This window comes from Aethalodelphis obliquidens, unplaced genomic scaffold, assembly GCF_003676395.1.
Source record: "Aethalodelphis obliquidens isolate GAN/ISIS:26980383/991018 unplaced genomic scaffold, ASM367639v1 scaffold44, whole genome shotgun sequence".
In the NCBI taxonomy this organism is placed as follows: Eukaryota; Metazoa; Chordata; class Mammalia; order Artiodactyla; family Delphinidae; genus Aethalodelphis; species Aethalodelphis obliquidens.
This window is the reverse complement of record NW_020837988.1, coordinates 14,000,239-14,017,092: the sequence shown is the minus strand read 5'-3', so window position 1 is coordinate 14,017,092 and position 16,854 is coordinate 14,000,239. Positions and strand designations below refer to the sequence as shown.

General features: G+C 39.0%; 1 protein-coding gene across 6 annotated transcripts in view; it reads left to right on the top strand.

Moving 5' to 3' along the window:
- Window positions 1–16,854, top strand: part of CEP95 (centrosomal protein 95) — a 59,392-nt gene that overhangs the window by 6,920 nt on the left and 35,618 nt on the right. For 3 of the 6 annotated variants that reach the window (XM_027081175.1, XM_027081174.1, XM_027081173.1), the window contains exons 5-7: window positions 2,210–2,315; window positions 3,722–3,837; window positions 16,396–16,527. In XM_027081175.1, coding sequence (XP_026936976.1) covers window positions 2,210–2,315; window positions 3,722–3,837; window positions 16,396–16,527 — 354 coding nt within the window. The remainder of the gene's footprint in view (window positions 1–2,209; window positions 2,316–3,721; window positions 3,838–16,395; window positions 16,528–16,854) is intronic. The other 3 variants (XM_027081177.1, XM_027081178.1, XM_027081179.1) reach the window with 1 other exon arrangement.

The following is a 16,854-nucleotide window of genomic DNA, read 5'->3' as shown; positions in this document are numbered from 1 at the left end:
GTTCCATAAATCCCATTTCTAGGGATTTGTCCTAAGAAAATAATACAAAAGAAAGGTGCTTGAAGGTCTTCATGCAGTGTTATTTATCATTGGGGGAAAAAAACAAAACAAAGAACTTTATGTCTTAACAGTTTGAGATTGGTCAGTAAATAATATTGTATGTATTAATACACAGTGAATAATATATGACCCATATTAGAATGGGTTTACTATTGTAAAGTTATCCAAAACAAGTTTTTAGCAGTAATAGCAATTAGTATAAATTATAATACAAATGAAGACAAAAAATTGGGACAGGCTCATCATTCCTAATTCTCACATTGTTGATGGTGAGACCTATGCTGTGAATATAACATCTGAAATTAATCTTAAATTCTTTAGTTAGAGATAGTTTTCTATCTTTTATCCTTGTTGCTGAAAAAGACTTAAAAGCATATAGAGATAAGGCCTAGAAGGAAAGATTGAAAGGCACGCCACACTGTACATTTCTTTTTTTTATTTCAAAAAACTTGAGTTTTGAGTGTTTAATGTATGTTAAGTATCAGCCTAGGTACTCTGGGAAGATTCAGAGCTGCATGCCATGTTTATTGCTCTCAAAGAAAACTATACTCAAGTCAGGGAGACTGCCATAAATACATACAGTAAAAACATCGTAGGAGAATTGGGAGGGAGTGAATGACATGGAAAAACTCACCTAATTCAAGGCTACCAGTAGCTATTTCAATGCTCTGTGGCTTTTTAGTCATTTTAGCAGCAAGAGTAAGGGGAAGAAAACTACCTAAAAGAGTAATTAATTTGAAATGTTCTAACGACAGCAGTCTTTATGATGTAGTACTTGATCGCGTGTAGGGGAGGAATGATAGGCAGTGGGAATGGAGAGGAGGACAGAAATGAGAGATACTTACATGTGAGGCTGCTAATAATGAAATGCTGAGCGGGGGATCTTCCCAGGGGAGGTCAGTAGGATATGATAAGCTTAGTGCTGCTAGAAGGGAGTTTGCTCAGATGGGCCCTCCCTATGTGATAGTACTGTAGTTGGAGAATGTTTTCTGAAGTCTGATTCTCACCTTTGCAGGTCCAAGTTTATATAGCAGTATTACCTAGAGCTGATCAGAATTTTCAACATGCCAATTAATAATGGGAACTAAATCTGTATTATCACTAGTCAGGTCAGGTACAGAGCAGTTTTTTCTGAGTTAGCATTATCATTTACCACTGAAGATCAAGGGATTTGAAGGCAGACTATGGGCTTAATGCTGCCACTTACTGTATGACTCACTAAGTTTCATCCCTCACTGTAGGACTGAAGCTATCTAAGCCTCAGTTTTCTCTTCTGAAATTCTTTCATGATTGTAGTGAAGGTTAATAGATATGCATAAGTAATTTAGCATTGAGCCTAGCCCAGAGTAAATACACAATGAATATTGACTAATGTTGTTAAAATGTTGCTTGGTGAATATAGAAACAGAAAAAAGTGAAGGTGGTCGTTGAAACAGGAAATCTTTAGAAGTGGGATGGGAATATCCAGACGGGTATATCTGAAGTAGGAGGTTTCACCCACATACCTCCTGAAATCACTTCCCTAGTGAGTTACTGCCACTGTGAAAGTGTATTTCTTAAGTATGTTGGGGTAGAAAATAGATTGAGAGTCTTTTTTTTTTTTTTTTTTTGGGGGTGTGCTGTGTGGCATGAGGGATCCTAGCTCCCCGACCGGGGATTGAACCCGTGCCCCTACAGTGGAAGCACAGAGTCTTAACCACCAGACCGCCAGGGAAGTCCCAAGGTTGATAGTCTTAAGGAAAATTTCATCCACACCTTGATGTGGTCTCACTCTTATCTTAGGCTAGGGCATGATTGTCTTGGAGCTTGAGGTAGGCTGACATAGTCATGTTTTTCTGAAGCCACATCCTAGTCACCTTGCCTCAGATATCTCTAACTCACAGATAGAGAGGTGTAAAGAATACTAAATGAACCTACCACCTGGCTTAAGAAATAGAACATTGCTAATACAACTGTAGACCCTGCTTTTAAAGCAACACTAGCGTGCTCATTGCAAGTAATGATTTGGTTCTCACTTCACTTTCACAAGAGCCTAGTGTACCAGGAAGGGGTTGAGGATATTTTACTGTCCTTACCTCTACCCATCCCCTGTAGAGAAACAGTTGCATTAACTTGGGTTTTTGGTATTGTTTTTATCTGTTCCAAACAGGTGAAACTGGACAGCGTTCTAAAGAATCCCATCGAGGAGACCCTTTGGAAGAGCGAGAAAGTACTAAAGAATCCAGATCATCATGGAAAAGAGTTTCTTTTGAGAGGTAGCACTCAATGTCTGTGAATTTAAGCAAAACAAGTTATGCTTTTCCTTCTACTAAGAATTAAAATTGCACACAATATACCAGAATGGCAGCAAAAAAACAAAGCTGATGTGAAAATTTACTAACTTCTCATGTTTTAAACCTCCCTGAGGGAGTTTTAAGAACCTCGAGCTATATATAATACTTAATTCTCAGCATTAGCCACCTACTTAATTTAAAACATTTCCCTTAATCATCAAAGTAGTTCATGTTCCTTGCTGAAAATTTGGAAAGTACAGAGGAATAAAAAAGAAGCAAAAAAAGAAAAAAGATGAACTGTATCATTCAGAACTAAGTAACTGCTTGTTAACATTTTGTTGTAATTTAGCCTTCTTTACTGTTTTTTTCTTTTGGGGATTTAGTCATATTGTCTGTATAATTTTGTTTCCTGCATTTTAAAGTTTAACACATCAAGTCTTTTCCTAACTTGATAAACTCTTTACAATCATTTTTAGTCACTGTATAACATATCATGCATATGGGTGCATCATAATTTACTAAACCACACCTCTGAAGTGGAGGTAGTTGTTCCTTTGTTTTTCATATTATTATTTTTTAATGTGATACATACTTCTGTTTATTCTTTCTCTACTCTGCTTCCACTCATATATTTAAGCTACATTCCGAGTGGAAGATTATGAATGATATAAGGCTATTAAAAGTTGCCAAATTACTTTCCCAAAAGGCTGTGACTATTTAAATACCCACCAGCAGTATAAAAGTACTGGGTTACTGCACCCTCATCAACCAGTATCATCGACCAATACCAGAGTTACAGAATTGCTGTTTTCATAGGCAAAATGTAATGTTGTTGCAGGTTTGATTGTACTTCTGCTAAGTAGAGGTTGAACATGCTGCTATTATTTTCCTTTAAGTATCCAATTATCAGTTTTTTTATGGAATTTGTCATGGTTTGAAAAGCACAGGCAAAGCCTTCTTGTTTAAATATAGTATGTTATAGAAAACGTGTCTTAAAGGAGACCATCAGGAAATAAATTTTTTGACTTTTTCATTATTAGATTTAAAAAATAACAAAAGTGCAACAATAAAAGGATGTTTAATACAAAATTAATATCCTACCTAGATTCCCTTCACTTCCACACCTCTAAAGTAACCAGTATTTATTGTTCTCTATGTATATTCACCTATACATTTAATCCTTGACACTTTATACACAGCTTTTCCCGCCATACGTGTATCAGTTAAAACAGTTAAGCAGCAGAAGGAAAAGTCTCCTGTTTTCTGCACGTAACAATGACGAATCTGAACATCCATAGGCAGGCTGCTTGAAGCAGCTCTTGGGGTCCTCACAGAAAGGGCCCTTTGTGGTCAGGCCAGGCCATCAGTAAGTGAGGAAACTCTTTCAGGTGCTCCTCATCATCTGAGGCATTGGGCCCCTCTTGGGGTGGAGATGAAGCAGAATCCACTGGTGAAATAATTAGACTTGGAGACACAGCACACACCTTTTCTCTAAGAAGTAATGGTGAGTAGTTAAACTTCACATATCAGTTATTGTTATTCAACATAAAACTGTGAAAATGTAAATAGTTATACTTAGAAGTGTTTAAAAGTTGAGAAGAATAGAGAGAGCCCTAACTGGACATCAAAATTGAAATTCCAGAATACTGCCATTACCCACTGTATATGAACAGTTGTCCAGAATGAGTCAAGTGGGAGTCCTAGGCGCATGGGCAAATAGGTGGATGCAAGTTTGTCATGTAATATGTGGGACTTGATACCCTAGGAAGAAAATTCTGGATGCAGCTTAACAGTTTGGTCACACTCAGAATACCCCCTAAGTATAGTTTCCTGAGCTGGGTGACTCACTTTTTTCATGGTGTCAACCAAGTGTGTACATCCAGTGGCAGTTTTTCTCCCAGGCTTCAGGCCATATTTCCAACAGTCCCTGCTTATACACAGTAAACCTGAATATCTCTCAGGCATGTTTTGAGACTCTCACCTTGCCCTCCTCCAGCCATCCCACTTCCTGTTCTGCCCATCTTGGTTGTCTTGCTTTTCTCTTGGCATCATATAGTTTCTTTTTTCTTTTCTCTTTTTCTTTTTTTTTTTTTTTTGGCTGTGCCATGCAGCTTGCAGGATCTCAGTTTCCCGACTAGCGATTGAACCTGGGCCACGGCAGTGAAAGCCCAGAATCCTAACCACTAGGCCACCAGGGAACTTCCAACATCATATAGCTTCTTTTGTTGGAATGCTCTTCCTTTCTCTTTCTGGCAAACTCACTCTATACAAAGCCCAGCCTCTGAGGCTCTGTATTCCTACATTGTGGTCTTCTCACCTTGACTATTATGTAAACTGTGAGTTCCAGGGACAGTAGCGACCTCCTATTCATTCAGCAAATATTTATTTAATGCCTTCCCTTTGCCAGGCAGTGGTGATACAGTAGTAAACAGAATAGACACAGACACAAATCCCTTCCCTTATAGAACATATATTCTACTTGTGAAGGCAGTCAGTAAATAAGACAAATAAGTGAAATGTCTAATAAAATTATTCATATTCGTCTTAGTATTCCAAAAATTAGCAAAACATTAGGTCCACAATAAGTTTTTTTTTTTTAATGGAAGAACAGGAATGCTAGAGTAGAATTAAGTACATTAAATTATGGGAATCAAGTGGCCTGTATTCTCTTCCAGACTCTGCTACTGGCTGTGTGACTTTGGACAAGCCCCTTATCTTTTCTGAGCCTCTGTTTCTTCAAGTGTGAAATTAGAGAATTAAACTAAACCATCTTTGAAATCCCTTTCAGCATTAACACTCTAATTCCAAGGAATAGACACACCATTCCAAGGAATTGCGTTCGAAGAACCTATGTCTGGGAGGTCAGACAGTAAGCCAAAGACATTTACTTGCCACTGGGATGGGCAAAGTAGCAGAATGACCAGAGTCAAGTGTAGGTAATGCAAGAATGTTTCTTCAAGGTAGAGAGTCAGATGAAAGGGATGGTGATTTTAGAAATGGTGTTCTGTGATAGCAAGTGCCATGTAGAAAGGTTATATCTATAAAAAGTGAATTATTATTTTCAGATTTTAACTTCAGATTATAATGCAATTAAAAGGAAAAAAAGAAGTGGTTGAGAGGGCTTCCCTGGTGGTGCAGTGGTTGAGAGTCTGCCTGCCGACACAGGGGACACGGGTTCGTGCCCAGGTCCGGGAAGATCCCACATGCCGCGGAGCGGCTGGGCCCGTGAGCCATGGCTGCTGAGCCTGTGCATCCGGAGCCTGTGCTCCGCAACGGGAGAGGCCACAACAGTGAGAGGCCCGCGTACCGGAAAAAAAAAAAAAAAAAAAAAAAAAAGGTTGAGGGAAAAGCCAGGCTAAGGTGTTTGGGTTTGATGTCATATGGTAGCTTCCTTTTATATTTGGATTTAATTCATCAGATAAATGTCATCATATACATTCTTAGACATCTAATTTAGGCTTTAATTCCAGGACTATAAATCTTTCTTTTTTATTGCAATATAATTGACATATAACATTATATTACTTATACAGATGTACAATATGATTCTTCAGTAGGATGTATTGCAAAATGATTACCACAGTATGTCTAGTTAACATTCGTTACCAAAAAATTACAAACTTTTTTCTTGTGATGAGAACTTTTAAGATCTACTCTATTAGCAACTTTCAAATATACAACACAGTATTTTTTTCTTAAACCTTTTTTAAAATTGAGATATAGTTGATGTACAATATTATATGTTACAGATGTACAGCATAGTGATTCACAATTTTTAAATTTTTATATTCCATTTATAGTTATTATAAAGTATTGGCTATATTCCCTGTGTTGTACAATATATCCTTGTATCTTATTTTATACATAATAGTTTGTACCTCTTAACCCCTTCCCTGTCTTGCCCCCTCCCCACTGGTAACCACTAGTTTGTTCTCTATATCTGTGTGTTTGTTTCCTTTTTGTTATATTCACTAGTTTGTTTTATTCTTTAGCTTCCACATATAAATGATATCATATAGTATTTGTTTTTCTGTCTGACTTATATCACTTAGCATAATACCCTCCAGGTCCATCCATGTTGTTGCAAATGGCAAAATTTTCATTCCATTTTTATGGGTGAGTAGTAGTCCATTATATATATATATATATATATATATATATATATATACACCACATTTTCTCTATCCATCCATTTGTTTGGTTTTTTTTTTCATCCATTTGTTGATGGACACAGGTTGCTTCCATATCTTGGCAATTATAAATAATGCTGCTATGAATGTTGGGGGTGCATGTATCTTTTCAAATTAGTGTTCCCATTTATTTTGGATATATAACCAGAAGTGGAGTTGCTGGGTCATATGGTAGTTCTGTTTTTAGCTTTTTGAAAAACTGTTATACTGTTCTCCACAGTGGCAGCACCAATTTGCATTCCCACCTGTAGTGTACAAGGGTTCCCTTTTTTCCACATCCTCACCAGCATTTGTTATCTGTGGTCTTTTTTGGGGGGGGGTCAACATACACTTATTTTAATGTATTTTTTTTATTAATTTTTATTGGAGTATAGTTGCTTTACAATGCTGTGTTAATTTCTTTTGTATGGCAAAGTGAATCAGTTATATGTATACATATATTTCCTCTTCTTTAGATTTCCTTCCCATTTAGGTCACCACAGAGCATTGAGTAGAGTTCCCTGTGCTATACAGTAGGTTTTCATTAGTTATCTGTTTTATACATAGTAGTGTATATATGTCAATCATAATTTCCCAATTCATCCCACCTGCCCCCTTCCCCCCTTGATATCCATAAGTTTGTTCACTATATCTGTGTCTCTATTTCTGCTTTGCAAATAAGTTCATCTGTACCATTTTTCTAGATTCCACATGTAAGTGATATTATACAATATATTTCTCTTTCTGACTTATTTTACTCTGTATGACACTCTCTAGGTCTATCCACTTCTCTGCAAATGGCATTATTTCATTCTTTTTTTATGGCTGAGTCGTACTGCATTGTATATATGTACCACATCTTCTTTATCCATCCCTCTCTTGATAGACATTTTGGTTGCTTCCATGTCCTGGCTATTGTAAATAGTGCTGCAGTGAACATTGGAGTGCTATTGTAAATAGTGCTGCAGTGAACATTGGAGTGCATGTATCTTTTTGAATTACGGTTTTCTCTGGTATCTGTGGTCTTTTTGATGATAGACATTCTGACAAGTGTGAGGTGATATCTCATTGTGGTTTTAATTTGCATTTCTCTGATGATTAGCGATATCGAGCATCTCTTCATGTGCCTGTTAGCCATCTGTATGTCTTTTTTGGAAAAATGTCTATTCGGGTCTTCTGCCCTTTTTTTTTTTGCGGTATGCCGGCCTCTCACTGTTGTGGCCTCTCCTGCTGCGGAGCACAGGCTCCGGACGCGCAGGCTCACGGGCCAGCCGCTCTGCGGCATGTGGGATCTTCCCAGACCGGGGCACGAACCCGTGTCCCCTGCATCGGCAGGCGGACTCTCAACCACTGCGCCACCAGGGAAGCCCTTCTGCCCATTTTTTAATTGGGCTTGTTTTGTTTGATGTTGAGTTGTATGAGCCTTTTATATATTTTGGATATTAATCTCTTTGTCAGTCATCTCATTAGCAAATATTTTCTAATTTTAAAGGTTGTCTTTTTTTGTTTTTTTGTTTGTTTTTCTGGCCACACGGCGTGGCATATGGGATTTTAGTTCCCTGTCCAGGGATCGAACCTGCACCCCCTGCATTGGAAGCACAGAGTCTCAACCTCTGGACCATCAGGGAAGTCCCTAAAGGTTGTCTTTTTGTTGATGGTTTCCTTTGCTGTGCAAAAACTTATAAGTCTAACTAGGTCCCATTTGTTTATTTTTGCTTTTATTTCCTTTGCTTTAGGAGACAGAGCCAAAAAGATACTGCTACAATTTATGTCAAACAGTGTTCTGCATATGTTTTCTTCTAGGAGTTTTATGGTTTTTGGTCTTACATTTAGACCTATAATCCAATTTGAGTTTACTTTTGTACATGGTGTGAGAAAATGTTGTAATTTCATTCTTTTACATGTAGCTGTCCAGTTTTCCTAACACCACTTATTGAAGGACTGTCTTTTTCTCTGTTGTATATTATTGCCTCCTTGTCATAGATTAATTGACCTTCAGTGTGTGGGTTTATTTCTAGGCTCTCTATTCTGTTCCACTGATTTATGTATCTGGCTTTGTGCTAGTTCCATACTGTTTTGATTACTGTAGCTTTGTAGTATAGTCTGAAGTCAGAGAGCGTGAACCCTACAGCTCCTTTCTTGCTCAAGATTGTTTTGGCTATTCAGGGTCTTTTGTGTTTCCATACAAATTTTAACATTATTTGTTCTAGTTCTGTGAAAAATGTCATTGGTAATTTGGTAGGGATTGCATTGAATATGTGAATTGCCTTGACTAGTATAGTCAATTTAACAGTATTCTTCTAATTCTTGAACATGGTATATCTTTACATCTGTGTGTCATCTTCAGTTTCTTTCATCAGTGTCTTATAGTTTTCTGGGTACAAGTCTTTTACCTCCTTAGGTAGGTTTATTCCTGGGTGTTTTATTCTTTTTGGTGCAGTGACAAATGGGATTGTTTCCTTAATTTCTCTTTCTGATAGTTTGTTGTTAGTGTATAAAATTGTGACAGATTTCTTCATATTAATTTTGTATCCTGCAACTTTACTGAATTCACTGGTGAGCTCTGGTAGTTTTCTGGTGGCTTCTTTAGGATTTTCTATATATAGTATCATGTCATCTGCAAACTGATAGTTTTACTTCTTCCTTTCCAATTTAGATTCCTTTTATTTTTTTCTCTTGTCTGATTGCTGTGGCTAGGACTTTCAATTCTATGTTGCATAAATGTAGTGAGAGAGGGCATCCTTGTCTTGTTCCTGATCTTAGAGGAAAATGCTTTTGGCTTTTCACCATTGAGTATGATGTTAACTGTGGGTTTCTTACATATGGCCTTTATTACATTGAGGTATGTTCCCTCTATGCCCACTTTCTGGAGAGTTTTTATCATAAATGGGTGTTGAATTTTGTCAAAAGCTTTTTCTGCATCTATTAAGATGATCCTTTGATTTTTATTCTTTCAGTTTGTTAATGTGGTACAGATTCTGAAACTCTTTGCATCCCTGGGATAAATCCCACTTGATCATGGTGTAGGATCCTTTCAATGCGTTGTTGGATTCGGTTTGCTAATATTTCATTGAGAATTTTTGCATCTATGTTCACCAGTGATTTGGGCCTGTAATTTTCTTTTTTTGTGATATCTTTGTCTGGTTTTGGTATCAAGGTGATGCTGGCCTCATTGAGTGAGTTCGGAAGTGTTCCTTCCTCTGCGATTTTTTGGAATAGTTTGAGAAGATTAGGTGTTAACTCTTCTCTACGTGTTTGGTAGAATTCAGCTGTGAAGCCATCTGGTCCTGGACTTTTTGTTTGTTGAGAGTTTTTAAATTAGTGATTCAGTTTCGTTACTGGTAATTGGTCTGTTCGTATTTTCTGTTTCTTCCTGGTTCAGTCTTGGGAGATTGTACATTTCAAAGAATTTGTCCTTTTCTTCTAGGTTGTCCATTTTATTGGCATCTAGTTGTTTGTAGTAGTCTCTTATGATCTTTTGTATTTCTTTGGTGCTGGTTGTAACTTTTCTTTTTTCCCTTCTGATTTTATTGATTTGGACCTTCTCTCTTTTTTTCTTGATGAGTCTGGCTAAAGGTTTATCAATTTTGTTTGTTTTTTCAAAGAACCAATTCTTAGTTTCATTGATTTTTTTCTACTGTTTTTTTTAGTCTCTATTTTATGTTTCTGCTTTGACCTTTCTTTCCTTCTACTAACTTTGGGTTTTGTCTGTGCTTTTTTTAGTTCTTTTAGGTATAAGGTTAGGTTGTTTATTTGAGGTTTTTTTGTTTCGTGAGGTAAGCTTGTATCACTAACTTCCCTCTTAGAACTGCATTTGCTGCATCCTGTACATTTTGGATTATTATGTTTTTGTTTTCATTTGTCTCCAGGTATTTTTTTAATTCCTCTTTGATTTCTTCAGTGATCCATTGATTGTTTAACAGCATATTGCTTAACCTCTATGTGTTTGTGTTTTTTGCAGTTTTTCTTGTAGTTGATTACTAGCTTCCTAGTGTTGTGGTCAGAAAAGATGCTTGATGTGATTTCAGTTTTCTTAAATTTACTGAGGTTTATTTTGTGACCTAGCATGTGATCTATTCTGGAGAATGTTCCATGTGCACTTGAAAAGAATGTGCGTGCTGCTTCCTTTGGATCGAATGTTCTGTACATCTATTAAGCCCACCTGGTCTAATGTGTCATTTAAGGCTAGTGTTTCCCTATTGATTTTCCGTCTGGATGATCTGCCCATTGATGTAAGTGGGGTGTTAAAGTCCCTTATTATTACTGTGTTACTGTCAGTTTCTTCCTTTATGTCTGTTAATGTTTGCTTTATGTATTGAGGTGCTTGTATATTGGGTGCATTTATATTTACAGTTATTATGTCTTCTTCTTGGATTGATCCCTTGATCATAATTTAATGTTCTCCTTTGTCTTTTGTAATAGTCTTTAATGTCTATTTTGTCTAATATGAGTATTGCTATCCCAGTTTTCTTTTGTTTTCCATTTGCAGTGTCTCTCTCTATTTCCATATATATATGTGATTGTCTTAAGTTGCTGATCTCTCACCCTTTTTTTTTTTTTTTTTTGCGATACGCAGGCCTCTCACTGTTGTGGTCTGTCCTGTTGCGGAGCATAGGCTCTGGACGCGCAGGCTCAGCGGCCATGGCTCACGGGCCCAGCTGCTCCACGGCATGTGGGATCTTCCTGGACCGTGGCACGAACCCGCGTCCCCTGCATTGGCAGGCGGACTCTCAACCACTGTGCCACCAGGGAAGCCCTGATCTCTCACTTTTAAATGTATTTTAACAACCCTGCACCTGTACTTCCCTTCCTTTATGATTACTGTTTTTGATATCATATCTTACATCTGATTGTTTTGTGTATCCTTAACTGCTTATCATGGATATAAATGATTTTACTCCTTTTCTCTTTTAACCTTACTAACTTTGTGTGTGGATAATTTCCTACCTTTACTGTATGGTTGCCTTTAGCAATGAACTGTTTCATTTTGTAATTTTCACCTTTCTAGTTATGGCCTTTTCTTTTTCACTTAGAGAAGTTCCTTTGACATTTGTTGTAAAGCTGGTTTGGTGATGCTGAACTCTTTTAGCTTTTGCTTGTCTGTAAACTTTTTGATCTCTCCATCAAATCTGAACGAGAGCCTTGCTGGGTAGAGTATTCTTGGTTGAAGGTTTTTCCCTTTCATCACTTTAAATATAGCCTGCCACTCCCTTCTGGCCTGCAGAGTTTCTGCTTAAAAGTCAGCTGATAGCCTTGTAGGAGTTCTCTTGTATGTAATTTGTTGCTTTTCCCTTGTTGCTTTTAAAGGTATTTTTAAAATTTTATTTATTTAATTTATTTATTTTTGGCTGCATTGGGTCTTTGTTGCTGCACATGGGCTTTCTCTAGTTGCGGTGAGCAGGGGCTACTCTTCGTTGCAGTGCAGTGGCTTTTCTTGTTGCAGAGCATGTGTTCTAGGCGCCCAGGCTTCAGGAGTTGTGGCTCGCGGGCTCTGGAGTGCAGGCTCAGTAGTCGTGGCATACAGGCTTAGTTGCTCTGCAGCATGTGGGATCTTCCCAGACCATAGCTCAAACCCGTGTCCCCTGCATTGGCAGGTGGTTTCTTAACCACTGTGCCACCAGGGAAGCCCCCCTTGTTGCTTTTAATATTCTCTCTTTACCTTTAATTTTTGCCCTTAGAACTAGAGTGTGTCTTGTAGTATGGGACTTCTCTGTGCTTCCTGGACTTGGCTGTCTGTTTCCCTTCCCAGGTTAGGGAAGTTTTCAGCTATTATGTCTTCAAATGTTATCAGCTCCTTTCTCTCTCTCTTATCCTTCTGGAACGCTTATAAATGCGAGTATTAGTGCACCTCATATTGTCCTAGAGATCTCTTAAGTGTTCTCATTTCTTTTGATTTCTCTTTAATTCGTTCAGCATCAGTGATTTCCACTACCCTGTCTTCTAGCTCACTGATCCATTCCTCTGTATCATTTAATCTACTTTTAATTCCTTCTAGTGTATTTTTCATTTGTTATTGTATTCTTTATTTCTATCTTCTTGTTCTTTATATTTTCTAACTCTTCATTAAAAACTTCTAATTTCTCATTCTGTGCATCCATTCTTCTCCCGTGTTCTTTGATCATCTTTATGATCACTACCCTGAACTCCTTCTCCAGTAGATTGCCTATCTCCACTTCACTTAGTTCTTCTGGGGTTTTATCTTGTACCTTTATCTGGAACGCGTTACTCTGTTGCCTCATTTTGCCTAAGTTGCTGTTTTTATTTTTATGTATCTGGTATGTTGATTATATTTCCCAACTTTGGAGAAGTGGCCTTTTGTTGGAAACGCCCTATGTGTCCCAGCAGTATGTCCTACCTGAGCTATATGCTCTAGCGGTTCCCCCTATGAGGACTGCATGGGTCTTTCTATTGTGGTGGGCTATGTGGGCAGTCTGGTATGCTTGGTTGGCCCCTGGGCCAGTTGGTTGCCTTGTGCAGAGGCTGCCAGCTGCTGGTTGGCTGGTCACGAGGTGGCATAAGGTGGCTAACTGCATAACCACAGGGACCCCCAGGGCTTATACTGGCTCAGTGGTGCGGAGAGTCGGGGTCTAGAAGACTCCAGGGCTGTTGCCTGCCCACTGGTGGGTGAAGCCAGGTCCTTGGTTAGTGCTGGTCTACTGGCGGACAGAGCCAGGTCCTGGTTGCAGAGCCCAGGGTCCCAGAGCTTGTGTTGGATTGCTGGGGGGTGGGGGCGGGGGGCGCAGTTCCTGATACAGTTGATTATGGGGTCTGGGGTGTCCTGAAGCTTGTGTTGGCCTGCTGGTGGGCAAGGCTGTGGCCCAGCTGGTCCCAGCACAGGGTCTGGCCTGCTAATGGGCAGGCTGGGTCCATAAGTTGCAGGACTAGTTTTCTTTCTTTTTTTTTTTTAATAATTTTTTTAAATTAATTAATTTGGTTGTGCCAGGTCTTAGTTGAGGCTCACAGGCTCCTTTGTTGAGGTTCACCAGCTTCTTAGTTGTGGCAGGCGGGCTTCCTTAGTTGCGGCTCACCAGCTCCTTAGTTGCAGCAGGAAGGCTTCCTTAGTTGTTGCATGGAAATTCTTAATTGCAGCGTGCATGTGGGATCTAGTTCCCTGACCAGGGTTCGAACCCGGGCCCCCTGCATTGGGAGCGCAGAGTCTTAACCACTGTGCCACCAGGGAAGTCCCGGGACTAGTTTTCTTGAGTCTCATGTCTGTCCCCTGATGGGAGAAGCTGGTCCAGAGGCTAGAGCAGGCTCTCTGAAGGGCAGGGCCAGGGCCCAGTGGATTCTGGGACTGGTGCATGCCTACTGGTGGGTGAAGCTGGGTCCTGGGCCCTCTGGTGAGCAGGTCCATGTCCCAAGGCTGCATCTGTGGGCTCAGGGGATCTTAAGGCAGCCTGTCTGCTGATGGGTGGGGCTGTGTCCCTGCCCAGTTAGTTGCTTGGCCTGATGTGTCCCAGCACTGGCACCTACAGGCTGTTGGGTTGGGGCCATGTCTTGGCGCTAATGAGCTAGAGGTAGGATTCCACAGTGGCGCTTGCCAGCACCAAGGGTCCACATGGTAGAAGGAGCTCCTAAAAAAGGCTGCTGCCAGTGTCTGTGTTCTCATGGTGAACTCCAGTTGCTTCTTGCCTCTCCAGGAAGCTGTCTAAGATCAGCAAGTAGATCTGGCCTAGGCTCCTCTCAAATTACAGCTTCTGTCCTGTGTCTCAGTAGATTTTGTGTGTGCCCTTTAAGAATGAAATCTCTATTTCCTGCAGCCCTCTGGTATTCCCAAAAGTAATCTCCAGTGGTCTTCAAAGCCAAATGTTCTGGGAGCTCATGTTCCCGGTGCAGGCCCCCCAGGCTGGGGAGCCTATGTGGGACTCAAGACTTTGGCAGAACCTTTACAAAGTAATTGTTCTCCTTTGTGGGTCACCCACTGGGGGGTATGGGACTTGACTATATTGCAAGTCTGCCCCTCCTAGCCATCTCGTTGTGGTTCGTTCTTTATGTCTTTAGTTGTAAAAGATCTTTTTTGGTAGGGTCCTGTCTTTTTCATCAATGGTTGTTCTGCAGATGGTTGTGATTTTGGTGTGCCTATGAGAGGAGGTGAGCTCAGAGTCTTTCTACTCTGACATCTTGGCCATCTCCCTTCCTTAAACCTTTTATATAAGTAAGGAGAAACCCCTTCCTAAGCACCTTGTAACAGGATACACAGCAGGACCTCACCATTATGCAAATCTGGCCTGCCCCTGGGGCCAAGGCACTGCTGCTCTGTGACTGAGTGGGGGAGGGGGTAATGAGGCCTCTACAAGAATTGGGGTTTGCTTTATAGGTGGCGTGAGCCAGATTCCTTATGGAGGAGCCTGGGATGAGAGTTCTTTGGCACCAGGGCACCCCCCCAATACAGTATTAATGTAGTCACCATATGGTACATTACATCCCTATGACTTATTTTATAACTGGAAGTTTGTCTTCTGACCATCTTCACTCATTTGTTCTACTGAAGACCCTTTTTTTTTTTTTTTTTTTTTTTTTTGGTAAATGAGATGTATTTACTATACAGATACTTAAATAATTGATTTTTTTTTTTTTTTTTTGGCTGCACCGTGCAGCTTGCAGGATCTCAGTTGCCTGACCAGGGACTGAACCCTGGCCATCGCATTGAAAGCTCCGAATCCCAGCCATTAGGCCACCGGGGAACTCCCTAATTGAAATATTATTAATGCTTACAGTAAAGAAGTTCACAATCTCTGCAGTAATAAAACAGTATGTTCTAAAACAGTCTGAAGATCATTGAGAGAAATTTGTGTAACTTTCAGTCTGACCAATTAAAATTTCCAGATGATAACTAAGCATGAGATTTTAGGAGAAATTCCATCAAAAAGAAAGAGCATATGAAATGGTTATTCAAGGAGTCAAAGAAAAAAATGGACCCAGATAAAAATGAATTAGTCTGTGGTCAAACTGATGACAAATTCAGTATAATGAAATTGAGGACCAAGTTGTGAACATTATGTCTTAGAGAATATTCATGTGAAATATGAAGTTATATAGGGAAATTTACATACTTAAAACATTTTGGTATGAAAATGGCCATATTGCACTGGATTGTGGAAAAGGAGAGCCCAAAAAGATGTATTTGCAGATTTTTAAAAGACATCAGTTGAGTGTCAAAATTTTGAAAATACAGTATTCGGGAATAAATTGTGTGGATTTGGGGATCTGTACAAGGTGAATTTTTCTGTTTTTAGTGATTTTATCAGTTGACCGTATCGGTAAACAACGAGTTTTCAGGGTGCATTCTCATACCTTCAAAGTGAGGAGTAAGTTTACGGTGAAGTCTTTCATTAAACTGAAGAAGGGATAGATAAATAGAAAGTTATTTAGAGAGGGAAAGTCATTAATCCATTTTGTTTATGGGAAGTTTGTGTATTGTAGATTTCCAAGGGAGCAAAGTGGATATTCCCTCAATTTCAGAACTATTTTTAATGTAGCTCTCTGTGTACTAACATTATAGAGCTGATTCAAAATATTAAGCGTTTGAAAATTAGACAAAACAATTCGTTTGACCTACAAATCTTTGATTATGGTACCAGCCAAGATCTCTAGTTTAGAGATATACCTGTGCAACAGTCAGCATTTCTGTTACAAGTCTGGCACCTATTTTTCTAAAGCAAAGGAATGAAACATTGTGTAAAACTTTGTTTTTAAGTTATATAAATGATTCTGGGCTACAGAACTACATATTGCTATCTGATAGTTATTAAAAGTAATTGGTATTTCAAGCAATCAGACCAACATAGTTCTATGATTATGTCACTTCTGATGTTTTTATCCTCAGGGTATTAAACTCATAGCTTTTAGTCTAACATTCAGCAATAAAAAAGTTTTACTTTAATATTTTCTAGGTGCCCAAGGTCCTAATGAAATGCAGTCTAAAAAAGCCTCAACCCTACCATGTTCTGACTCACATGAAGAAGTGTTAAACACTCCCTTATCTAGTTTTTTGTCCAAGAGTGGGACATCCTTTGTTGAAGACAGTGAGTAGTAATGCATTGAGTTCTTGAGACTATTGCTGTGAGTTGAAGCCAATCGTTCTTGTGGCAGTTGCTATTAGCCTTTTTACTTTTGTTGCTCTACAATTAATGCGATTCATTTTGGTTTTATGTGACCTCATTTGTAAATGTTTGCTATTAATTATGAACTCGGATTTCTTCATAAGATGGTCTTTGGTCACATGTTTTGCATCTGCTATTTTATTTAAATCCTCTCCTCTCAAACAGAGACTTTAGGACAGTAAGAGTCTGTTACGTTAGACTGATTAGATGTCAGTTGGTGGTCTTCAAATTATAATAACTTGAAAAATA